This window comes from Limulus polyphemus, unplaced genomic scaffold (genome assembly GCF_000517525.1).
Source record: "Limulus polyphemus unplaced genomic scaffold, Limulus_polyphemus-2.1.2 Scaffold922, whole genome shotgun sequence".
Classification (NCBI taxonomy): domain Eukaryota; kingdom Metazoa; phylum Arthropoda; class Merostomata; order Xiphosura; family Limulidae; genus Limulus; species Limulus polyphemus.
In genome coordinates, this window is record NW_013666532.1 from 46,864 (window position 1) to 56,339 (window position 9,476).

At 32.4% G+C, this 9,476-nt stretch overlaps 1 protein-coding gene across 5 annotated transcripts in view; it reads right to left on the reverse strand.

The window, feature by feature from the left end:
* LOC106461261 (zinc finger MYM-type protein 4-like) overlaps nucleotides 1–9,476 on the reverse strand; it is a 69,874-nt gene that overhangs the window by 18,883 nt on the left and 41,515 nt on the right. For 2 of the 5 annotated variants that reach the window (XM_022388116.1, XM_022388118.1), the window contains exons 14-17: nucleotides 5,770–5,957; nucleotides 5,113–5,218; nucleotides 3,886–4,053; nucleotides 1,716–1,909 (exon numbers count right to left, since the gene is read on the reverse strand). In XM_022388116.1, the coding sequence (XP_022243824.1) occupies nucleotides 1,716–1,909; nucleotides 3,886–4,053; nucleotides 5,113–5,218; nucleotides 5,770–5,957 (656 nt within the window). The remainder of the gene's footprint in view (nucleotides 1–1,715; nucleotides 1,910–3,885; nucleotides 4,054–5,112; nucleotides 5,219–5,769; nucleotides 5,958–9,476) is intronic. The other 3 variants (XM_013921072.1, XM_022388117.1, XM_013921070.2) reach the window with 3 other exon arrangements.

Below are 9,476 nucleotides of genomic sequence, written 5' to 3' on the forward strand. Positions count from 1 at the left end.
CAATAAGCAACCCCTGAAAAAATATTTGGGGGGGTGCTTAACTTTTTTCCAGGTGTATATTACACTGTTAGTTATTTAAAACAATTAAACATGACACCCTTTAATTCTCATATCTATTACGTTGTTTGTTATTTAAAACAATTAAACATGACACCCTTTAATTCTCATATCTATTATGTTGTTTGTTATTTAAAACAATTAAACGTGACACCCTTTAATTCTCATAGCTATTACACTGTTAGTTATTTAAAATGATTAAACATGACACCCTTTAATTCTCATATCTATTACGTTGTTTGTTATTTAAAACATTTAAACATGACACCCTTTAGTTCTCATATCTATTACACTATTAGTTATTCAAAACGATTAAACATGACACCCTTTAATTCTCATATCTATTACGTTGTTTGTTATTTAAAACATTTAAACATGACACCCTTTAGTTCTCATATCTATTACGTTGTTTGTCGTTTTAAAACAGTTAAATGTGGAATTAATGAAAGTAATTACTTTTGTCTGTCAAACATCAGATTTCGCTACTGTATAGATTCTTTTGTTACATCTACATTTCTTAATAAATAAATATATCACAATTCAATATTCAACATTCCAGTAGAGTTTAGTCATAACACCATTAAAGATTTGGTTCAAATTATAGCTAGCTTCAAAAGAACGTGAAAAAGTAAAACCTATTTAATGTTCAGACTTAGGAAAACATAGTAACAACATTACTTAAATATTTCACACAAACAACTTAAAATTGACCAATCGCATAGGTCTTGATGAAAAAAAAATTTATCTTCACACAGTTTATTTATACATAATGTAACAATTTTATTTAATGAAAAAAGAATTGAAATCTAAAGTGCACACTTGAATCTGTGTGTGTATATATATTTATTTACTTTCAATACAGGAACTTATCACTTTATAAGACTGGTTTTTATACACAAGTCTACGTGAAACAAATATCAAGGTGAAAAAATTAGTACTACTCAATCTGATTTTTTGAAAATATATAGATTTTGGTCTGTTTAAGTTCCAAATTTAGGAATAATAAAATTCATTACAACTTATTACAGAATTATACGGGAGCTCTCGAACAACAATGGAAGATCTGAGCAATGTTTAGTTTTGCTCACAATCATACTAAAGCAAAAGAATCTTCAGAAACCTCAAGTTCTGTTGGACAAATATTTTTTTAACACAGTTTAATGGGCACCTGTCATACAGATAAATCACACACACTGTGAAAACGTATAATTGAAAGGAATTTACAAAATATTCAATCAATTCTAGACTTATGACAGAAATGGAAACAAGTGTTTACAAAATTAAAAATACGAGAAATCTAATTTTTTTTTATGTTTCGACAACTTTTTTGGAGGCTCTGGTATTGACTGGATGTGTTTGCAGGTAGCAGCTTATAAAGAAACTGAAGTCTTCTTACTGAAAACATAAACAGATTTCTGGTTATTTGAGAAAACACCAGATATTTTTGGTAGTACTAAAAATATTTTCATGCTCAAATTGAGATCACAGAGTAAGCACTCCCAATGTTTGATTTTATATTTTCAGTTTTTCCAGTTGTTTATTTAAAATTGAACAGATAGGCTCTAAATTCTCTTACAGTTAAAGTTTTCTGACCTAAACACTTAGGTATGCACACATAACTATGTTATGTCCAGTTCACTGTTTTCGGTACTCATTACCTTCAAACAAAAGTTTGCATCAGCCAGAGAGGCTTCGGAATTGTCAACTGCTGATGGAAGATCTGATTCGGGCTCCTCCAATTTAGCACGTTTACTACGACCACGATTTCTTCCACCCCCGGATCTTTTACTGCCCTTCTGACGAGAGCGTAACTGCCTTGTAGGGGTTGACCCTTCTTCATCAGCAGGTTGTTCTGGAGACGGGAAGAGAGGTAAGGAAATTAATTTTCTATATTAACTTAGGGATACAAATGCAGATCACAAAAACATGGCTTAAATATGTACTACGTCTTTTTTCGTACAGGATTTTACAACTTTAAATCTTGCTGTGTCCCATAAGATCTTCTTTGAAGCTTAATAACACAAGCCTGTGATAGTTTTATTGTCTTGAAATGTTTACATGTTCTACAGTAATTCCTGTACCCTGAATAAAAAATGACATCCATTTTTCTCCATCATGTACATATTTTGCATAAAACATCATATGTACTTTTACACAAGAGAATCATTTTCAGTAAAATCGGGTCACATTTTGTTATGCTTAAAATTCTGACAACCACTGGCTATAAATTTCTCTAGACAAATCCAGACATGAGAGTCTTATCGATCATTCTAGAACCCACAAGAAACACACCGCTACTATATAAACAGTTAACAGACCACACGACGTGTCATTACTGGATAGTATTTTTTTGTGTGTGCACTCTCACATTTTTTTCTTTTCAGTATTATTTATTCATTGCTGGGCAACAAAAGGTTGTATAAATGGCCCATACATATTATGTTATATTTGTGGTAAGTTTTTTTCCCTTCCTGATTTGTAAAACCTCCTTACGTGATAGAACAAAAAAATTAATATTATTTTCAAAATCTCCAAAAAAAAAGTTTGGAGTCTCTTTGCTAAATGCTGCAAGGTACAACTTCTGATGCTAAGCATGTAGTGTAACTTTGTGTTGGGTAATGATGAAGCCCACCACAAAAAGCCACTGTTGTCCAATATAACAGGATATACTTTCCCAAAGTAACTCACAATTTTATTTAATACTTCATCAGCAAAGCACTTAGAAGCACTTTGTTTTCCCATTTAGAAAAATTTATTCGATGCACCGAGTGTGGTGTGACAGTAATGTATGTTCTAACCAGAGATTTATACATTATTTTTAAATGATGCACCAAGTGTGGTGTGACAGTAATGTATGTTCTAACCAGAGATTTATACATTATTTTAAAATGATGCACCGTGTGTGGTGTGACAGTAATGTATGTTCTAACCAGAGATTTATACATCATTTTTAAATGATGCACCGAGCGTGGTGTGACAGTAATGTATGTTCTAACCAGAGATTTATACATCATTTTTAAATGATGCACAGAGTGTGGTGTGACAGTAATGTATGTTCTAACCAGAGATTTATACATCATTTTTAAATGATGCACAGAGTGTGGTGTGACAGTAATGTATGCTCTAACCAGAGATTTATACATCATTTTTAAATGATGCACCGAGCGTGGTGTGACAGTAATGTATGCTCTAACCAGAGATTTATATATCATTTTTAAATACTCCAACTATTTTTATTTGTTGTTCTTGAAGTAAGGCTATCACATCAAAAGCAGACAGCAGAAAGAATGGCCCATTAATGAAACTTGTTTTTTTTTTTTTAATGACTGAAATAACAGGTTAATAAATAAATATTTTTCTGATGCACTCTTAAAGGCTTTTGATCTTTGAAACAATTTTTATCATATACTATTATGCATAAGCGTATGTGCTATAAAGTGTCAGGAGTCGATAATGACAACAATTTTGTCAGAAATGGTATTGATCTTGATGTTTTCTTAACATCCACATCTGTTTGGATTTAACATGGATAAAAACATATTCCTTTGCTTAAAGTACTGAAAGTCAAGTGTGCACAAAAGGATTCAGGATGTTTCTGACACTAAGGATGAATAGAAGTTCTATTAAACATAATAGGAATTAGAGCAACCGTCTTTATAATAAGCCACTATTCAACAGTTCAGTATTAAGTGCTTAAAAAAATAAACTGAATGCAAAGGACACAACTTGCAATTACTCAGACAGAACAACAACCAGTCCACATATACTGATATGACGTACGGTAAAAACTAAAATACTAGCTAAGAAAAGAATTAAGAATATTATCACCTCGATTACCTTCTTGCAAGGACAAATTAGGGGCAAGGGCCTCTTCAAGATCCAATATTGGTTCTGTCAAGTCAGAGCTCGCCGGTAGCAGGGACTGCATAAATTCATCACCAAACGACGTAAGCGTGGGTAGTGGGTCTGGGTTCTTGGTCTCCGTCTCTAAAAGACCTGAATGTAAAATTTACATGTAAAAAACAGTATCTATCAATGAGGACCAGACTGGAAATCTACATTCTTCTTAAGAATAGTTACTTAAAGTCAATGTTTGAAATACATTTCAGATGGTGGGTAATGACTGATTCTGTACGAGTTACATCCACCCACAACGACTTCAGTGCTAGAATCATCATGTTCTCCAAAAAATGACAAAATATCAGATAAATTCCTGATAAAATGAAAACAGATTTTCCAATGGAACATGTACCATGTTTTAAACAAGATTTAATAGGAGCACCAAATGTTAATTACAGACATTAAGTTCACGTGCACAGTAATAAGAAATAACTATAACATCCAGGCTACCCAATCAGATAATGTACGACACTAGAATGGGTTCCATTGAAAGACAGCTTAGATTTTAACCAAAGGTGAAATGGAAAGTTGTCAAAGCTGGCTTCATACTCCAAGGCACATGTTCCAACTCATCTGCATGCCTTACAAACTAGGACAACCACAGGTCAGCGAACAAAGCTATAAGAAACACAGGTAGGTTTCGACCAAGAAAAGTTGAGACTGGCACCAAAAGAAAGAATATCCAGCACAGTCTGGGGGGGGGGGCACAAAGGAAAGGAAGATAGGAATTATAGAAGGTCTTACCCAGCTGACACCATAGAGAAACTTCTTGTCAACAGACCAGGTGTACTAGTAAATGATGCAAAAATCATCAGAGTCCACATTTAACATCAGGAATGTTTTACCAAACTTTAGGTTTTTATAAAAACCAATTATGGGTCAACTTACAAGTAGTAAGCATGGGTGATGTAAGAAATAAAAAATTGTATTTCAAAAAATATACTTAAATCCAGGTACTGTGTAATTTATACTTTCATACAGTATAACTGATTTTTAAAAATTACTAAGAAAAGTCTGGCTTCTCTGATATCAACAGGTAGAATTGTTAAGAGAAATTTAAATTAGACATCTAAAACAAACAATCTTATAATAATCTATATATTTATTCACTTACTTTTTTAAGATTCTCTACATGCAAACTTAACAATTTCTCACCCAAGTCGAGTTTCTTTTCATCCTTATCATTCTCTTCTCCATCTGCAGCTAGACTCTCAGCCATCATCAGCAGGTCAGCTTCAAAAGGATTCTCCGGGATCTTCTCCTGAATAACAATCAAAGTAAATGATAGATGAAAAACATCCGTGGTCCCAGTCACTTGTATATACCATAATTCCAGATCAAATCAATAACATTTAGTAATATACACACCTTTATTCAAGATATTTTTTTCAAAGTATACGATGTTATTAATTATTTAAATTACTTCAACAACTTGTGTCACATTTTGGAAATAAAATTAGTAGAAAAGAATTAACTTTATTCTCAAAATAATAATAAAAAAATTTTTATGTTGTTCTTTATTTACTACTAGCCCTGATGAAGCTAGTGGTGAAACTGTGGTTGAAATAAAGTTTTTTTTATTACCATTTTCTATTACTAAGTTTATTGCCAAAATGCCTCCAGCATGCACTATAAGTTCTTAAAAACAATAATTTTTTATCACAACTACATAAGATATGGTTCCCAAATTTATATCCAAAATTAAACTTACCAATAGACAAAATTACTGTAAGCACTTCAATCTTCCTCAAAAAATAAAATGACAAAATTGTCCTTAATTATCAATGGGGAAAAAAAATTGAATTTGGTTACCTGTATTTCTTTAATAGTTTGAACAATGTTATCAGAAGAGTCTTTCGTAGTTGGGACAAAGATAGGAACGGGGATGGGAATTGGAAATGGAAATGGCACAGGGGTGGGTTCACTGTACATTCTCATGGGTGCTGGAACATAAATTGGAACAGGGACTGGAATGACCATTGGAGTAAATATTTTCTCATCTGCAAATAAAAAAATAAACAAACACTTCAATTACTAATGATAAATGGTATTCTATAAAGAAAATATCCAGAAAAACAATAATAAATGATAATTTAATCTACAGACAAAATCTATGGCAAATCTCTTAAAACTGATAATCAATGATTCTTCACAACAAATCTCAGAGAAGTAATAATTAATTATTCTACACAGCAAATCACCTAGAAGTGATAATTAAAGATTGTACACAAAAGAAGGATAATTAATCTATAATAATATAAGTGTGTGACCACCATAACTCCAAAAGAGAAGAACCTAGAAACCTGAAATTTTGCACACATACTAAGTGGACCCTGAGGGTGTGCACTTGGGTGCTGCATTCAAATCTTTTTAATGAAGCAAGCTAATGAAAAACACGTAGAAAAAAAAAGTGTGATCACCATAGCTCCAAGGGGAAAGAACCTGGATGCCTGAAATTTTGCACCCATACTGAGGGTATGCACCTGAGTATTACTTGCCTTATCCACATGCAATCACATATTTTTAATGAGGCAAACTAGCAAAAAAACCACACAGAAAAGAAGTGATTCTTTATATTACAAATATAAATAACATACAGACAGACACTCGCATGCACACTTGTGTCTGTGTGTGTTTGACCCCCATAGCTCCAAGAGGAAAGAACCTAGAAACCTGAAATTTTGCATCCATACTAAGTGGACCATGAGGGTGTGCACATGGGTATTACTTATCCACATGCATGCACATCTTTTTAATGAGGCAAGTTCGTGGAAAACCCCATAGAAAAGAAGTGGTTCCTTATATTGCAAATACAAATCACAGACAGTCAGACATGCATGTGAGTGCTCACATGCACATCTTTTTAATGATGCACGCTAGTGAAAAATCACATAGAAAAGAAATGATTCTTTGTATAACAACATCTAATATATTGAAAAGCCATTGCATTTTGGTAACAATGCATTCCAACAATGGCTTTTATGTCATGTTGCTTAGGAACAATAAGTATAACCTAATGTTGTTGTTAATCTAATTTATACTGAAAGTATAAAATGAAATGTATAAACTACAAACTGCAAAATATTTGTTGATTGCTTAATTTAGAGTCTCTGTTGATTAAAGAGGTTTGTTTTTTATTAAAAGCTTTGGTGATATTACAGAAAATACCTCAATTCAAAAAGGATTTAAACTTAGAATTGGATCAATATTCTTACTTGCATGATACATTTTATGCACTTGGCTCTAGGCTAGATTATCTCACACTATGTCTTTACTTTAAGCTTATTTATTAATTTCTTTAAATCATACCAACATTTAGTACACCAAGGTTTCTTGGCCCCCTTGCACCCCTGTCATTAAAATCGTAATGGGCAGACAGTAATCAAACTATTCTATCTGGCATATCGTTATGTAGATTATAAGAACCTAATAACTCGAGCAAAGAATGGTACTTTCGCTAGTTATAAATAATTCTGCACAGTAAATGTCCTAAAATAGGTAATTAATGATAATGTAGAGTTCACACGTTTTTTTCAAACACAACTCAACCAATTTTGTTCAACTTTTCTATTACTCCAAAATAGTTATCCAGGCTCTTGAAATCAGGAATAGAACACACCAAACATTCAAATTCGATGACGAGGAACCCACTTCGAGACTAACTAGCCATTCAAGCCGTTTCCAACCATTATTAAATCAAACATTCAATAAGAAATGCACATGCAAACTATTATTTGTACACATTCATTAAATGAATATCTTGCTTGTACATCTAACTATGTCACATCCAGTACACATATCTAAAGATACTGACTGATCACATTTTTAGAATGCAAGGTAATACACTTTATTGTCACTAATAAAGAATCACATCCCACTTTCTAAATTTAAGTGTCATTTATATACATCAAATTGTAGAAACATAATACATTGATGTTTTAACAAAACAACCACTACATCTGGCAAAGATGAAGTTATTCTGATTTAATTGCAACATATAATATTTCAACAGATTAGTCCTCAGCAACAAAAGAAAATATTTCATATTTTTGATTGCTCATCTCATGACAATTGACATGGCAGGGAAGATCAAATGTACAGTTTATTCTGCTTATTTCACATACAGACAGGTTTGCCATGTCATCTTCTAACTTTTTCTTGCTTCTTAACTTCTATCTGTTGTTGTAAATGGAAGTATGAAGAGCAACATTTTTGGGTATAAACAGAATTTCAATGCACATCTTTCACTGTTTCAAAGGAGCTTGGTTTAGGATCAGTCAACTGTTTAGTGGCAACTTTTGTGTAGGACTTTCAATAAAATGGAATATTCTCAAACCAGAATTTCATTGAAGACACAATACATTCCACGGTTTCACATAATACACGGGGAATCTTTAAAAAGCCAGTATAGACTTGAGAAACATTTTTGTAACTCCAAATCAATGGTAGAAAATATGTTCTTACAAGCCATTATGAACAATGTGCAGTCTCTAAAGGAAACAGTGTTTAGTACATTGTTCTGAAATCAGTTCTCATTTTTTCTTATAAGTCAAAGAATTTCTAGTAAACATTAAGTCCATCCATCGACACATCAAGAAGACGAGACAGATTGATATCTTTAAGTGAAGAAGTGAAACTGTTTAGCAAGTCTCTAAAGGAAACAGTGTTTAGTACATTGTTATGGAATCAGTTCTCATTTTTTCTTATAAGTCAAAAAATTTCTAGTTAACATTAAGTCCATCCATCGACACATCAAGAAGACGAGACAGATTGATATCTTTAAGTGAAGAAGTGAAACTGTTTAGCAAGTCTCTAAAGGAAACAGTGTTTAGTACATTGTTCTGAAATCAGTTCTCATTTTTTCTTATAAGTCAAAGAAGACGAGACAGATTGATATCTTTAAGTGAAGAAGTGAAACTGTTTAGCAAGTCTCTAAAGGAAACAGTGTTTAGTACATTGTTCTGAAATCAGTTCTCATTTTTTCTTATAAGTCAAAGAATTTCTAGTTAACATTAAGTCCATCCATCGACACATCAAGAAGACGAGACAGACTGATATCTTTAAGTGAAGAAGTGAAACTGTTTAGCAGCATCTGTATCAGCATGTTCTAAGAACAGAAATTTATATTATCATGTTTTCACATTCCCCAAATCCCTAAATATTTGTATGCATCAGTCTTCTTGTTCTGGAATCACAAGCTTTCATCAAAAAGAAATAATCTAAAATGTGGAGTAATTTCACAAATATTATGTCAGTAAAGTATCCGGGAATATCACCCGCAAAATTTGATCAATTTCCTTACATGATTTATAAGAATAATGCTTGTTTCCATCAAAAGTTTATGATTTCAAGCTGTCATTTCCACTTGCAAATGATCCAACAAAGAATCTTATTATAATGGAGTTTGCTATGTACACGCCCAAAACTCGGATCTCGGAAACCACCACACTAATCGTCATCAATCATAACTGGGTAATATTTTTATAACTAAGCAGTATTTTTGTAGCTGAGCAATAAAT